Raw genomic sequence first — 17,449 nt, 5'->3', positions numbered from 1 at the left:
GATCAATGCTGGGACCCCTGTTGCTTGTAATACATATAAATAACTTGAAAGAGAATGTAGGTGGCCTGATTAGTAAGTTTGTGGACAACACAAAGATTGTGAGAGCTGAACACAGTGAGCAGGATTGCCAAAGGATGCAGCAGGGTATGATAGGCCGGAGACTTGAGCAGAGAAAAATGGCAGGTGGAATTGAATCCAGACAAATATGAGGTGATGTATTTTGGAAGGGAATGGAGTAGGAAAATAGAGAGGTTTTACTGAAACTGTCCAAAGCACTAATCAGACCACAGCTGGAATACTACGAACAGTTTTGGACCCATTATCTAAGGGAAGGTCCACTGGCATTAGAGATAGTCCAGAAAAGGTTGGCTGATATCAGGCATGGAGGGCTAGGGATAGGTCTGTGGAACAGTCACTGGACTCGAAACTTTAACTCTGCTTTCTCCTCACAGATGCTGCCAGACCTGTATGCTTCTCCAGCAATTTCTGTTTTTGTTCCAGGTATGGAAGGACTGTCACATGACATTTGAGTAGGTTGAGCTTATACTCTTTGGAGTTTAGAAGAATGGGAGGTGACTTTATCGAGACATGCAGGATTCTTGGAGAGGTGGGGGACTTGACAAGAGTAGATATGGAGAAGTTGTTTCCCCTTGTGGAGGAGTCTGGAGCGAGAAGGCATCATCTCAGAGTATGGTGTTGTCCATTTCAACATAGATGAGGAGGAATCTCATCTCTCAGCAGATAGTGAATTTGTGAAATTTTTACTGAAGGGGATTGTAGAGGTTAGGTCTTTAAGTATATTCAAGGCTGCGATAGACATTTTTAAGCGGTAAAGGAATAAATGGTTTTGGGGAAAAGACAGGAAAGTTGAAGGTTATCAGAACAGCCATGATCTCATTGAATGGTGAAGTGAACCTGGTGGGATGAATAGCCTACTTCTCCCCCTATGTTTTATAGTTTTATGTGGAATAAACACACCCTTATTATTGTGGTACATTTCTAATGTGCCCCATGTATTTCTTCCTGAATGCTCTATCCTCTTCGATTTGACTCTTCATAACTTTAAAGCTAATATGGCTTGGCAATAAATTATCTTTTCTTATCTACATGCCAAGAACAAATAGAGGAAACATTAAATAAAAGTGTCCGGGCAAAGGAAAGACAGGAACAGAAGCTGCATGATTGAGGAAATTGAATATGTGACTGAAGATTTGGAAAAGACCTGTGGTTTTAAAGAGGTACTTACAGCCAGAAAAGGCAGCTGAGGGCTGACATTTAAAACCTTCTCCTTCCACAACTCTATCCATGAATTTACCAATTTCCTAACCTCCTCTATCCATTCCCATTGACCTCTGACTTTTTCTAAATCACCAACAATACAGTGTACCTTTAGTACTACATCAGAATGCCAGAGTGGATTATATGTTTCCAAAGTGTGTCTTTAATCCAAAACTTTCTGATTGTGAGGTGTGAACTGAGCTGTGACTAATAGGCTTGATTTCCAGCTTCCTACCCTGGTGAGGCATCCCAAAAATACACTAGTGAAGCAGATGGGTCTTTATGACAATCGAAGATAGTTGACTTGGTCACCATCACCGAACCATGTTTTATCAAGTGAATTGAAATGCTGCTGGCTGCCCTAGTGAGATTTGTACCACTATCCCTCAGAATTACCCTGGGCCTCTGGAGTACTGGTCCAATTACACTGCCAGTACTTCACCATCTCCCATAAACAAGTTAGGGAGGGATGTACAGGGTTGAGAAGAAGGGGAATTAAGGTTCTGTCACATATAAGCCATGAAGGTTAATCTAATTGGGGAACAAAGAGCCCTGTTTGCAGGATGGTCCGTGTGCCCTAAGGATGGATGGTGAGTGTATGGAAGCAGTGCTTTGGTGCTGGGAAATATGATAAGACATCTGACAGCGGTCAACTTTACTGTTATGTGAAAAGTTTAAAGAAAAGTCTAGAGGCTTTGTGCAGACTATAGCTTTATTAGTTATCTGTTTATTCACAAGTCCATTTACACTTGCTCTCAGGTTTCTTTCCTATTGCTTGATTAAACATTCCATCAACCTATATTCCCAAGGCTCACTATGAATACGGACTCAAAACATTAGATGAACAAATTCTAACATTATCCTTCAAGTAGTGAATTGCTTGGTACCTCTTCCATCGAAAGCTGGGAGACACTCGATAGGCTTCTTTGTGCTGTATGTTTACGAAGCTGTGACCATTACGCCATTAAAACTAAAAATGAAACTTATCAGGCACACATTTCAGACTGAGCAAAAGGGCTTGTAATGTTGGGATGAATCTGTAGGTTGGGAGAAGGAAGATGGCCATCAGAAAGAAATATTTACAAGGCAAGAAAATAACAGCCTGCATTTGATACTGCACTTTCATTGCCTCAGGCATTTCAAATCACTTCCCAGCCAATTAAGTTTTTGTTCAGAAGCGCATGCTGAAAATATGGAAGCCAATCTGCACATATCAAGCATCCAGAAATGCTAATACTGTAAATGTCCAGATGTTAGTCTGTTATGCAGTGAGTTTGGTTAAAGCACGTGATAGCTTGTATATAAGGAGAAACTCTGCATTTGCTAAAAGGTTCCAGTGAGATTGTTTATGTCCACTCAGAAGGACAGATGGAGCCTGGTTTACATCTCATCCAAATGATGGCACCTCTGACAGTGCAGCACTACTTCTGTTCCGCACTGAAAATATCAGCTTGGACTTTGCACTCAATGAGAAGAATACTGCTCCTGAGGTAATGCTAACATTCAGAAAATATCTGTACCATTCCCTTGTATCAAGACCATCAATTTCTCCTCCTCCTCCTACAATATTATCCTTATCCTTAAGCAATGGCCATATGCTAGAACATAGTTCAACTGGTACATGGATTCTCTATTACCTCCCCGAGATGATGGCCTGGCCAGTGAATAGTACAGTGGCAAGGTATCATGAGAAAAGCATGATATGGTCCAATCCTGACCTTATGCAATACATTAATGCCTTTCCAGTAGGTGAGCACTGGATTACAATCAGGTAACAGGACTCTGATTAATTTCCTTCCTCCGTACAGTCCTTGGCTCCTGGAACCATGCCATAACATCCCGTGCAACTGTCCCAACTGAGAACAGCTAATTCCAGAAAGAGAAGGGGATTTAAATGGGGATTTATCCTGGCTCGATCCCTTGCCAGGACTGTTCTGGCATAGAACTGTTAACTGAGATTAAACAAATCATCTTGCCAATCTTAATTTGAAGAATGTGCATTTATGTAGCCTCTTTCACTAGCTCAAGATGTCCTATATTGCCTTACTGGCAATTAATTTTGAAGTGATGTCAAAATATGAAATGCGACAGCCGATTTGAACACAGCAAGTTATCACAAACAGCAACCTGGTAAGAACTAGATAATGGGGTGAAATTGGACATGGGGAGGAGTTGGAGTCACGCTTTGAAAAATTCACTGAAGTTATCAGAATCAAAATTCAGACAAGGCTCATAAAATGCAAGAAACACTTCCTATTCATATTGTGTCTCCACTTGATAATGTTGAGTTTTATCTGTCATGTTTCAGATGATTTTTTTTTCTTTTTGTTTTTTCATAGAATATGGGTGTTGCTGGCAAGGGCAGCATTTGTTACCCAGCCCTGACCACCCTGAATTGAGGGCTTGCTCAACCATTTCAAAGGTCAGTTAAGAGTCAAAAGCATATTGCCGTGGGTCTGGAGTCACATGCAGGGCCAGACCAGGTAAGGATGGTAGATTTTCTTCTAGATGGAATTTTACAAAAATGGATGTTAATTTCATGGTCACCATTACAATACAGTACAGCACGAGAACAAACCCTTCTGCCCACCAAGCCTGTGCCGATTTAAATCCTTATTTAGACCTGTTACTTATTGCCCACGTGCAGTTTCTGTTCGCCTCACATTCATGTGTCTATTAAGGTACACCTGAAACATTACTAACGTGCCTGCTTCTATCCTCTCCAGTGTGTTCCACACCACCCACTGTGTGAAGAATTCTCCCCACACTTCTTCCCTAAACTTTCCCCCTCACCTTGGACCTGTGCCCTCTTGTAGTTGACCTTTTCACCCTGGGAAAAGGCCTCTTACTATCCACGCTCTCAAAATTTTGTACTAGTATTACAGAGGCTAGCTTTCAGTGCCAGATTCACTAATTGAATTCAAAGTACTGTGATGGAATTTGAAACTATGTGTCCAGAGCATTAGCCTGGACCTCTGCATTACTAGTCCAGTGACATTACCACTATCCTACCGTCGCCCTTCAAAGGAGCGACAAGGCTTTTTCCATGCGTATTTTCATGTTTCTCTGAGAATTATTGACCAGAAAGAATGAATTCCTGTCACTCACTCAATCATAACCAATCTCAAAGTGGTCTGATTCAGCAGATAGCTATTCTGCAGTCATCCGGCCTGCTATTTGCATATCACTGGTGCATGTGCAATTCAGCCAACTGTAGACAGATAGATGGCAATTATTAGGAAATCTACATCGATAACAACAAAAATAATCAATTTGAGGAACTATTACCAAGATAAAAGGCAAAAGGAATTTAAAATGGTAGCATTCTACGTCAGGACATCAAACATGCAAGCTCAGTGCAACTGCAGATTTGATTCACTCAAGCACAGTCAGAAGGAGAGATTGTTCTCTCATTCCTCTGTGAATGAAAAACCAGCCTTATCATCTCCTACACACAGTGGGAAACCATACTGATAACACATTCTTGAAATGGGATCTCTTTACTCAGTTCCTTCATGTCTAACCAAAATGGGAAGGTGCGTGTCTTACTTATGCACAACCTCGGGAATGAGGATTTAAGGTCTCCCAATGCATACTTTTAATTTAAAAAAAAATCTGAGGACAGCAGGTAAAAATGACACTTCTGTCCTCCAGTTTTGAATGTGCAGAAGGCCAGAGCCAACACTGAAACTGGACAGTCCAGTTTGAAATGGAAATTGTTTTTGTGTAATACTATTCAGACGCATACACACCCATCAAAGCCTTTTCTCCTCCTGTTTAAGTAATTCAAACTGCACACCACAAAGAAAACAATCACAAAGAGACCACGTTTCAAGTGGTGAAACCAAGAGACAGTCACTGTGGTCAAAGTGTTGTCAGGGTGCCTGGCATTGTTTGATTTGTTGTTTCAGCAAGTGGAGTGGAAGACGCCTCCTACTCGTACACCGTGACTGGCCAGCAAGTTGTATTCTTGCACAGCTGCCTCTGTCTGAAGGACTTTCACCTCAACTCCTTTTTTCTTAAGATACTCCAGCGTTTTGGAAGGAACCTGCAAAGCACAAAAACAAATGACAGAGAGAAAATATCATGGGTGAAAACCAACAATTTGGTTGGCCACTGAATCTTGACAACTCTAGTGTTCAGAGTCAAAAAGTGTGGTGCTGGAAAAGTACAGCCGATCATTCCTGACAAAGAGCTTATGCTCGAAACATTGACTTTCCTGCTCCTTGGATACTGCCTGTCCTGCCGTGATTTTCCAGCACTACACATTTTGACTCGGATCTCCAGCATCTGCAGTCTTCACTTTCTCACACTCTTGTGTTCAGATCTAGCATCAAGTGTCTTTAATGATTGAACATCTGATACTGTGTCTGGCACCACCTTTTAGCAAAAATATTTTTTCCTGGTATCCATTCTGAACTTCATTTGCACTGGTTACTATTATGGCCATGGGCCCAAACATCCCATATTACACTCAACAGCAACAACAATTATATGGCAACTACAGTCACATTGCTCCTGTAAAGTGCCTCAGGGTGTTTGACATTATTAGGCAAAAACTTGACACAAAATCATTTCTGGAGGTATTAGGACGGAAAAGTCAATGAGGCAGGAGTGTTTTAAAAGGCGTACCTAAGGAGTAAGAGCTCGAGTAGGGCATTTACGTATGGCTGTTTGAGTTTATTCCAACATTCAACAAAATGACTTTCTTCCTCAACTCCTCCTTCCTTTATTTTTTGGATGTTGGATTTGCTGGCCAGGCCACCAATTATTGCCCATTCTCAGTTGCCATTAAGAAGGTGCTGGTGAAGTTCCATACACAGTGCTGTTAGGGAGACAGTTCCAGCGATTTGATTCAGTGACACTGAAGGAATGGCACTATGTTCCAAGTCAGGATGGTGATTGACTTGGAGAAGAACTTGACGTTTGTAGTGTCTCATGTAGCTGCTATTGTTTATCAGTATTGGATGTTTGTATATGTGATGCCAAGTAAGCTTTGTCCTGGATGGTGTCAAGCTTAGAACATAGAACATAGAACATAGAACAATACAGCACAGAACAGGCCCTTCGGCCCACGATGTTGTGCCGAACCTCTAACCTAGATTAAGTACCCATCCATGTACCTATCCAAATGCCGCTTAAAGGTCGCCAATGATTCCGACTCTACCACTCCCACGGGCAGCGCATTCCATGCCCCCACCACTCTCTAGCCCTCCAACACGACCGCGCTCCTGCAGTATTAGCCCTCCAACACGACCGCGCTCCTGCAGTATTAGCCCTCCAACACGACCGCGCTCCTGCAGTATTAGCCCTCCAACACGACCGCGCTCCTGCAGTATTAGCCCTCCAACACGACCGCGCTCCTGCAGTATTAGCCCTCCAACACGACCGCGCTCCTGCAGTATTAGCCCTCCAACACGACCGCGCTCCTGCAGTATTAGCCCTCCAACACGACCGCGCTCCTGCAGTATTAGCCCTCCAACACGACCGCGCTCCTGCAGTATTAGCCCTCCAACACGACCGCGCTCCTGCAGTATTAGCCCTCCAACACGACCGCGCTCCTGCAGTATTAGCCCTCCAACACGACCGCGCTCCTGCAGTATTAGCCCTCCAACACGACCGCGCTCCTGCAGTATTAGCCCTCCAACACGACCGCGCTCCTGCAGTATTAGCCCTCCAACACGACCGCGCTCCTGCAGTATTAGCCCTCCAACACGACCGCGCTCCTGCAGTATTAGCCCTCCAACACGACCGCGCTCCTGCAGTATTAGCCCTCCAACACGACCGCGCTCCTGCAGTATTAGCCCTCCAACACGACCGCGCTCCTGCAGTATTAGCCCTCCAACACGACCGCGCTCCTGCAGTATTAGCCCTCCAACACGACCGCGCTCCTGCAGTATTAGCCCTCCAACACGACCGCGCTCCTGCAGTATTAGCCCTCCAACACGACCGCGCTCCTGCAGTATTAGCCCTCCAACACGACCGCGCTCCTGCAGTATTAGCCCTCCAACACGACCGCGCTCCTGCAGTATTAGCCCTCCAACACGACCGCGCTCCTGCAGTATTAGCCCTCCAACACGACCGCGCTCCTGCAGTATTAGCCCTCCAACACGACCGCGCTCCTGCAGTATTAGCCCTCCAACACGACCGCGCTCCTGCAGTATTAGCCCTCCAACACGACCGCGCTCCTGCAGTATTAGCCCTCCAACACGACCGCGCTCCTGCAGTATTAGCCCTCCAACACGACCGCGCTCCTGCAGTATTAGCCCTCCAACACGACCGCGCTCCTGCAGTATTAGCCCTCCAACACGACCGCGCTCCTGCAGTATTAGCCCTCCAACACGACCGCGCTCCTGCAGTATTAGCCCTCCAACACGACCGCGCTCCTGCAGTATTAGCCCTCCAACACGACCGCGCTCCTGCAGTATTAGCCCTCCAACACGACCGCGCTCCTGCAGTATTAGCCCTCCAACACGACCGCGCTCCTGCAGTATTAGCCCTCCAACACGACCGCGCTCCTGCAGTATTAGCCCTCCAACACGACCGCGCTCCTGCAGTATTAGCCCTCCAACACGACCGCGCTCCTGCAGTATTAGCCCTCCAACACGACCGCGCTCCTGCAGTATTAGCCCTCCAACACGACCGCGCTCCTGCAGTATTAGCCCTCCAACACGACCGCGCTCCTGCAGTATTAGCCCTCCAACACGACCGCGCTCCTGCAGTATTAGCCCTCCAACACGACCGCGCTCCTGCAGTATTAGCCCTCCAACACGACCGCGCTCCTGCAGTATTAGCCCTCCAACACGACCGCGCTCCTGCAGTATTAGCCCTCCAACACGACCGCGCTCCTGCAGTATTAGCCCTCCAACACGACCGCGCTCCTGCAGTATTAGCCCTCCAACACGACCGCGCTCCTGCAGTATTAGCCCTCCAACACGACCGCGCTCCTGCAGTATTAGCCCTCCAACACGACCGCGCTCCTGCAGTATTAGCCCTCCAACACGACCGCGCTCCTGCAGTATTAGCCCTCCAACACGACCGCGCTCCTGCAGTATTAGCCCTCCAACACGACCGCGCTCCTGCAGTATTAGCCCTCCAACACGACCGCGCTCCTGCAGTATTAGCCCTCCAACACGACCGCGCTCCTGCAGTATTAGCCCTCCAACACGACCGCGCTCCTGCAGTATTAGCCCTCCAACACGACCGCGCTCCTGCAGTATTAGCCCTCCAACACGACCGCGCTCCTGCAGTATTAGCCCTCCAACACGACCGCGCTCCTGCAGTATTAGCCCTCCAACACGACCGCGCTCCTGCAGTATTAGCCCTCCAACACGACCGCGCTCCTGCAGTATTAGCCCTCCAACACGACCGCGCTCCTGCAGTATTAGCCCTCCAACACGACCGCGCTCCTGCAGTATTAGCCCTCCAACACGACCGCGCTCCTGCAGTATTAGCCCTCCAACACGACCGCGCTCCTGCAGTATTAGCCCTCCAACACGACCGCGCTCCTGCAGTATTAGCCCTCCAACACGACCGCGCTCCTGCAGTATTAGCCCTCCAACACGACCGCGCTCCTGCAGTATTAGCCCTCCAACACGACCGCGCTCCTGCAGTATTAGCCCTCCAACACGACCGCGCTCCTGCAGTATTAGCCCTCCAACACGACCGCGCTCCTGCAGTATTAGCCCTCCAACACGACCGCGCTCCTGCAGTATTAGCCCTCCAACACGACCGCGCTCCTGCAGTATTAGCCCTCCAACACGACCGCGCTCCTGCAGTATTAGCCCTCCAACACGACCGCGCTCCTGCAGTATTAGCCCTCCAACACGACCGCGCTCCTGCAGTATTAGCCCTCCAACACGACCGCGCTCCTGCAGTATTAGCCCTCCAACACGACCGCGCTCCTGCAGTATTAGCCCTCCAACACGACCGCGCTCCTGCAGTATTAGCCCTCCAACACGACCGCGCTCCTGCAGTATTAGCCCTCCAACACGACCGCGCTCCTGCAGTATTAGCCCTCCAACACGACCGCGCTCCTGCAGTATTAGCCCTCCAACACGACCGCGCTCCTGCAGTATTAGCCCTCCAACACGACCGCGCTCCTGCAGTATTAGCCCTCCAACACGACCGCGCTCCTGCAGTATTAGCCCTCCAACACGACCGCGCTCCTGCAGTATTAGCCCTCCAACACGACCGCGCTCCTGCAGTATTAGCCCTCCAACACGACCGCGCTCCTGCAGTATTAGCCCTCCAACACGACCGCGCTCCTGCAGTATTAGCCCTCCAACACGACCGCGCTCCTGCAGTATTAGCCCTCCAACACGACCGCGCTCCTGCAGTATTAGCCCTCCAACACGACCGCGCTCCTGCAGTATTAGCCCTCCAACACGACCGCGCTCCTGCAGTATTAGCCCTCCAACACGACCGCGCTCCTGCAGTATTAGCCCTCCAACACGACCGCGCTCCTGCAGTATTAGCCCTCCAACACGACCGCGCTCCTGCAGTATTAGCCCTCCAACACGACCGCGCTCCTGCAGTATTAGCCCTCCAACACGACCGCGCTCCTGCAGTATTAGCCCTCCAACACGACCGCGCTCCTGCAGTATTAGCCCTCCAACACGACCGCGCTCCTGCAGTATTAGCCCTCCAACACGACCGCGCTCCTGCAGTATTAGCCCTCCAACACGACCGCGCTCCTGCAGTATTAGCCCTCCAACACGACCGCGCTCCTGCAGTATTAGCCCTCCAACACGACCGCGCTCCTGCAGTATTAGCCCTCCAACACGACCGCGCTCCTGCAGTATTAGCCCTCCAACACGACCGCGCTCCTGCAGTATTAGCCCTCCAACACGACCGCGCTCCTGCAGTATTAGCCCTCCAACACGACCGCGCTCCTGCAGTATTAGCCCTCCAACACGACCGCGCTCCTGCAGTATTAGCCCTCCAACACGACCGCGCTCCTGCAGTATTAGCCCTCCAACACGACCGCGCTCCTGCAGTATTAGCCCTCCAACACGACCGCGCTCCTGCAGTATTAGCCCTCCAACACGACCGCGCTCCTGCAGTATTAGCCCTCCAACACGACCGCGCTCCTGCAGTATTAGCCCTCCAACACGACCGCGCTCCTGCAGTATTAGCCCTCCAACACGACCGCGCTCCTGCAGTATTAGCCCTCCAACACGACCGCGCTCCTGCAGTATTAGCCCTCCAACACGACCGCGCTCCTGCAGTATTAGCCCTCCAACACGACCGCGCTCCTGCAGTATTAGCCCTCCAACACGACCGCGCTCCTGCAGTATTAGCCCTCCAACACGACCGCGCTCCTGCAGTATTAGCCCTCCAACACGACCGCGCTCCTGCAGTATTAGCCCTCCAACACGACCGCGCTCCTGCAGTATTAGCCCTCCAACACGACCGCGCTCCTGCAGTATTAGCCCTCCAACACGACCGCGCTCCTGCAGTATTAGCCCTCCAACACGACCGCGCTCCTGCAGTATTAGCCCTCCAACACGACCGCGCTCCTGCAGTATTAGCCCTCCAACACGACCGCGCTCCTGCAGTATTAGCCCTCCAACACGACCGCGCTCCTGCAGTATTAGCCCTCCAACACGACCGCGCTCCTGCAGTATTAGCCCTCCAACACGACCGCGCTCCTGCAGTATTAGCCCTCCAACACGACCGCGCTCCTGCAGTATTAGCCCTCCAACACGACCGCGCTCCTGCAGTATTAGCCCTCCAACACGACCGCGCTCCTGCAGTATTAGCCCTCCAACACGACCGCGCTCCTGCAGTATTAGCCCTCCAACACGACCGCGCTCCTGCAGTATTAGCCCTCCAACACGACCGCGCTCCTGCAGTATTAGCCCTCCAACACGACCGCGCTCCTGCAGTATTAGCCCTCCAACACGACCGCGCTCCTGCAGTATTAGCCCTCCAACACGACCGCGCTCCTGCAGTATTAGCCCTCCAACACGACCGCGCTCCTGCAGTATTAGCCCTCCAACACGACCGCGCTCCTGCAGTATTAGCCCTCCAACACGACCGCGCTCCTGCAGTATTAGCCCTCCAACACGACCGCGCTCCTGCAGTATTAGCCCTCCAACACGACCGCGCTCCTGCAGTATTAGCCCTCCAACACGACCGCGCTCCTGCAGTATTAGCCCTCCAACACGACCGCGCTCCTGCAGTATTAGCCCTCCAACACGACCGCGCTCCTGCAGTATTAGCCCTCCAACACGACCGCGCTCCTGCAGTATTAGCCCTCCAACACGACCGCGCTCCTGCAGTATTAGCCCTCCAACACGACCGCGCTCCTGCAGTATTAGCCCTCCAACACGACCGCGCTCCTGCAGTATTAGCCCTCCAACACGACCGCGCTCCTGCAGTATTAGCCCTCCAACACGACCGCGCTCCTGCAGTATTAGCCCTCCAACACGACCGCGCTCCTGCAGTATTAGCCCTCCAACACGACCGCGCTCCTGCAGTATTAGCCCTCCAACACGACCGCGCTCCTGCAGTATTAGCCCTCCAACACGACCGCGCTCCTGCAGTATTAGCCCTCCAACACGACCGCGCTCCTGCAGTATTAGCCCTCCAACACGACCGCGCTCCTGCAGTATTAGCCCTCCAACACGACCGCGCTCCTGCAGTATTAGCCCTCCAACACGACCGCGCTCCTGCAGTATTAGCCCTCCAACACGACCGCGCTCCTGCAGTATTAGCCCTCCAACACGACCGCGCTCCTGCAGTATTAGCCCTCCAACACGACCGCGCTCCTGCAGTATTAGCCCTCCAACACGACCGCGCTCCTGCAGTATTAGCCCTCCAACACGACCGCGCTCCTGCAGTATTAGCCCTCCAACACGACCGCGCTCCTGCAGTATTAGCCCTCCAACACGACCGCGCTCCTGCAGTATTAGCCCTCCAACACGACCGCGCTCCTGCAGTATTAGCCCTCCAACACGACCGCGCTCCTGCAGTATTAGCCCTCCAACACGACAGCACTCCTGCAGTTTTGGCCCTCCAACATTACATCAGTCCCGCAGTCTTAGCCCTTCAACACGACAGCACTCCCGCAGTACTGGCCCTCCAACACGACCGCGCTCCTGCAGTATTAGCCCTCCAACACGACCGCGCTCCTGCAGTATTAGCCCTCCAACACGACTGCGCTTCTGCAGTATTAGCCCTCCAACATGACAAGGCTCCCACATTACTGACCCTCCAACACGACAGCACTCCTGCAGTTTTGGCCCTCCAACATTACATCAGTCCCGCAGTCTTAGCCCTCCAACACGACAGCACTCCCGCAGTACTGGCCCTCCAACACTACAGCGCTCCCGCAGTATTAGCCCTCAAACACGACAGCACTCCCACAGTACTGGCCCTCAAACACGACAGCGCTCCTGCAGTACTGGCCCTCCAACACGACAGCGCTCCCGCAGTACTGGCCCTCCAACACAACAGTGCTCCCGCAGTATTGGCCTTTCAACACGACTGCACTCCCACAGTATTAGCCCTCCAACACGACAAGGCTCCCACATTACTGACCCTCCAACATGACAGCGCTCCCGCAGTATTAGCCCTCCAACACGACAGCTCTCCCGCAGTATTAGCCCTCCAACACAACAGCACTCCCACAGTACTGGCCCTTCATCATGACAGCGCTCCTGCAGTACTGGCCATCCAACATGACAGGGCTCCTGCAGTACTGGCCCTCGATCACGACAGCGCTCCCGCAGTATTGGCCCTCCAACACGACAGGGCTCCCGCAGTATTGGCCCTCCAATACGACAGTGCTCCCACATTACTGGCCCTCCAACACGACAGAACTCCCGCAGTATTAGCCCTCCAACACGACAGCACTCCCGCAGTATTGGCCCTCCAACACTACAGCGCTCCCGCAGTATTAGCCCTCCAACACGACAGGGCTCCCACATTACTGGCCCTCCAACACGACAGAATTCCCGCAGTATTAGCCCTCCAACACGACAGCACTCCTGCAGTATTGGCCCTCCAACACTACAGCGCTCCCGCAGTATTAGCCCTCCGACACGACTGGGCTCCCACAGTACTGGCCCTCCAACACGACAGCGCTCCTGCAGTATTAGCCCTCCAACATGACAGCACTCCCGCAGTATTGTCCCTCCAACACGACAGCACTCCCGCAGTATTGGCCCTCCAACACGACAGCGCTCCCGCAGTACTGGCCCTCCAACACGACAGCGCTCCCACAGTACTGTCCCGCCAACACTGCAGCACTCCTGCTGTACCATTTCTCGAATAGTGCAGTGCTCCTGTTTCACCATCCCTTTGACAGTGCAGTGCTCCAACAGTCATAGGATAAAAGCCCATAGTGGTACTGTATTGACGCGGATAGAGAATTAGTTAATGAGCTGGAAACAGTGTGTGTGGATAAAGGGTTCTTTTTCAGGTTGGCCATGTGTCATCAGTCGGGTTCGACAGGGATCAGTGCTAGGACTGCAACTGCTTACAATAGGAACCTTTGTACCTAAGATGGCACTGTAAGCAGTGACTTTGTACACTTTTTGCTGTACTCATTTGAGTACATATAACAATAAAGCTAATGTTAAGTTCCAGAAATATATATTAATGACTCGTAGGAAAGAAGCGAAAAAGTAGAAAGGCAAGTTGGGAGAGGGATATAAACAGTTTACAGAGAGATTTGACAGGTTAAGGGGGTAGAAAATTACTAATTAGGAGAGTAATGTGTGAAAAGTTGTTCATTTTGAAAGGGAGAACAGAAGAACAGAGTAGTATTTAATGGATTAAAATTGGAGAAAGCTGCAACAAAAAGTGTCTTGGGGGAACTTTTACATGAAACACTGAAAACTAGCACACAGGGCAGTAGGTAATCAGGAGGGTTAATGAAATGTTGGCCCTTATTTCAAAGGGTTAGAATATAAGAGTAAAGGAGTCTTACTGCCAACTGTACAAGCTGCTGGTGAGACCAAATCTGGAGTACTATGAGCAGATTGGGTCTCCTTATTTAAGAAAAGGTATCATTTTATTGCAGGCAGTTCAGAGGACATTCACTAGGGTAGTTCCCAGCATGGAGGATTGTCTTATGAGCAAAGGCTAAACAGGTTAGAAATCTACTCACTGGAGTTTAGAAGAATGAGAAGCAATCTCATTGAGACAGATAGGATTCTTAAGGGGCCTGACAGGGTAAATGCTGAGAGAATGTTTTCCCTCATGCGAGAGTCTAGGAATAGAGGGCATAGCCGCAGAATAAAGGGGCACCAATTTAAGACTGAGATGAGGAGTAATTTCTTCTCTCAGAGCATTGAGAGTCTTTGGAACTCCTTGCCACAGAGAGCTGTGAGGATAGAATCCTTGTGTAAATTTAAGGCGATGATAGATGGATTCTTGATCAGTCAAGGAATCAAGTGTTATAGGGAAAAATGTAGGAAAGTGGACATGAGGATTAGCCATGATCCTACTGAATGGTACAGCAGGCTTGAGAGACTAAATGACCTATTTCAGTTCCTATTTCTTATGGTTCTTAGTGCAGCACTCTGTCAATACTGAATCTCTGACAACGCAGTGCACCCTCACCACTGACCCTCCAACAGTGCTGCACTTCCTTAGTACTGACCCTCTGACAGTGCTACATTCCCTCAGCACTGACTCTCCAACAGTGCTGCACTGTCATAGCACTGAGTCTCTGACAGTATTGTGCTCCCTCAGTACTGACTCTCCAACAGCATTTTCAACCAGGATTCCTGAACCTAAGGGCTCTGTGAATATCCTTAAATTATTCCATTCACATTTTTCATCAATTTGAAAACTTTAAAAACTTCTTCCACGTTTTGGACCAACATTTATGATAGTTTTAGCAATATCTGATACATAATGGCTTATTAAAATTATGTGGTGTTTAATTGTAGAGTTTAATTTAGTATTATTTCTTGTTTTGCAAACATAATTACCAACAATGAATTTGAAAGTAGGAGTATTCCATTTGGCCCCTCTAGCCAGCTCCTTGGCTGATTGGATTGTCGCCTCAACTCCACTTTTTCAACTACTACCTGATAACCCTTGTAAGTCAAGAATCTATTCATCTCTCCTTAAAATATTTAATGACTCTGTTTCCACTGCTTTCTGGAGAAATGAGTAATTAAAGTTGCCAAAGTTCAAGAGAACAATTTTTCATTTGAGAGAGACAACAGATAGTAAATTTAAACTGAGGGTAACTATACCAGGTGAAGGGCAAGGTTGACAAGGCAGGACCTTCATAGAGTATAGGAACTGAACCCATAAAGTTGGAGTTACTCTGCATTGCAAATCAGCTGTCCGTCCAATTGAGCTGAGAGTTCTACATACTCTCAGCTTTCTGAGAGAAAAGATGTCATCTTGTCATTGTCTTAAATGGAAGACCACTTACTTATAAACAGTGACCCCTAGTTCTAGTCTCTCCCACAGGAAGAAACTTCCTTTCAGCATTACCCTGTCAAATTCCCACAGGTTCTGTGAGATCACCTCTTATTTACTAAACTCCATTGGATAACCTTTCCTTATAAGTTAAACGTGTCACTGCAATCTATTTGATGTGGGATGCGGGCATCACTGGCAAGGCCAATATTTGTTGCCCAGCCCTAAATGCCTTAAAACTGAGCAGTCTGCTTGGCTATTTTAGAAGGCATTCAACAACCATTTGTGTGGGTCTGGAGTCACACGTAGGCTAGAACAGGTAGGGATGGCAGATTTCCTTTTCTGAAGGATATTGGTAAACCAATGGATTTTTGTGATAATTGATGAAAGTATCATGGTCTAGCTTTCACTTACAGATTTATGAATTGCACTTAAATTTGACCAGCTGCAATGATAGGATCCACAGAGCACTACAAATATACTTACAAACATTCAAAGTAGGAATAAAAGATGTCTATTTGGCCCCTTGAGCCTGTTCCACCTTCAATAAGATCATGGCTGATCTGTGTTTACATTCTCAGCTATATTTGATAACCTTGAATTCCTTGCCTAACAGGGAATCAATCTACTTCTGCCTTAAAAATATTTTTTTCATATAAAAAATGTAAAATCTTAAAAATAACTGTATGCAAACATGTCATCCTGTACTGACATTAATTTGCTTGGTACTGCTTCCCTCTTGATTGGAAATTCATCATGTTCCTTCCTCCTATTTCTTGCCATTTTACAGCTATCACTGATTTTTTTTTAATTTATTCTCTACTTTGATGATAGCAGAGTTATGGGGGACGAGTAGCAAAGTAGAATTGATGCCAAATCAAATCAGCAATGATATTAATGATGAGCAGAACTGCCTCAAAGGCTGAATGGCCCACTCTTATTGCTAATTTGTATGATCGTATGAATGGGGCTGTGGGATCTGGGTTCTGTTACTAATTCTGCACTCAGGTTTCATAGAGCATCATCACTTACTCCACTAGAAAGCTTGGGTTAATGACATTTTCCTGACATCAGGTGGGTAATACTGACATCACCTGGCTGGCTTTCTTAACTGCAATCTCTGTCACTCTTGCATCACTACTTTTTTTCAGCACTTGGTAGGCCAGGACAGTCACAGAGATACAGAATGCAAGGCACCTGGGACCTGTTAGATGCTGAGCTTTAGTTCTAGAGACAAAAAGAAAACTGCAGATGCTGGAATCCAAAGTAGACAGGCAGGAGGCTGGAAGAACACAGAAGGCCAGGCAGCATCAGGAGGTGGAGAAGTCGAAGTTTTGGATGTAACCCTTCTTCAGCTTTAGTTCTAAGTTGGGACAATTCATCTCACTCAATTTTATCGGATGTTAACTTGTCATCTTTTAATTCCCAAACCTCTCATTTTATTAACTGATGTAACTTTGATCCTCAGCTTGCCGTCACTGAAATAAGACCATAAGATGGAGGAACAGAAGCAGGGTATTTGACACATTGTTCCTGCTCCACCATTTTATTTGAACACAGCCAACCGAATCATCCTCAACTCCACGTTTTCTACCTTACCTCCATAGTCCTGGATTCCCTTATTGATTGAAAAGCTGTCTAAGGACTGAAGTGACAACTTTCCCATGTTCTGATAATTTATTATCTTCAAATCAGTGCAAACGTGACCATTCTGTTCAGAGATTTATTTCCCTTCCTCATAACAGCAGAGATTAGAAATCAGGATTGAAATGGAATATTC

The 17,449-nt window shown here is 48.7% G+C and overlaps 1 protein-coding gene across 4 annotated transcripts in view; it reads right to left on the bottom strand.

Moving 5' to 3' along the window:
* Positions 1-1,978: 1,978 nt before the first annotated feature.
* aamdc (adipogenesis associated, Mth938 domain containing) overlaps positions 1,979-17,449 on the bottom strand; it is a 48,437-nt gene continuing 32,966 nt past the window's right edge. For all 4 annotated transcript variants that reach the window (XM_043692492.1, XM_043692493.1, XM_043692494.1 and 1 more), the window contains exon 4: positions 1,979-5,326. In XM_043692492.1, coding sequence (XP_043548427.1) covers positions 5,186-5,326 — 141 coding nt within the window. In that variant the 3' untranslated portion in view covers positions 1,979-5,185. The remainder of the gene's footprint in view (positions 5,327-17,449) is intronic.

This window comes from Chiloscyllium plagiosum, chromosome 6, assembly GCF_004010195.1.
Source record: "Chiloscyllium plagiosum isolate BGI_BamShark_2017 chromosome 6, ASM401019v2, whole genome shotgun sequence".
Lineage (NCBI taxonomy): Eukaryota > Metazoa > Chordata > Chondrichthyes > Orectolobiformes > Hemiscylliidae > Chiloscyllium > Chiloscyllium plagiosum.
The sequence above is the reverse complement of the archived record's forward strand: the minus strand, read 5'-3'. Positions and strand labels throughout refer to the sequence as shown.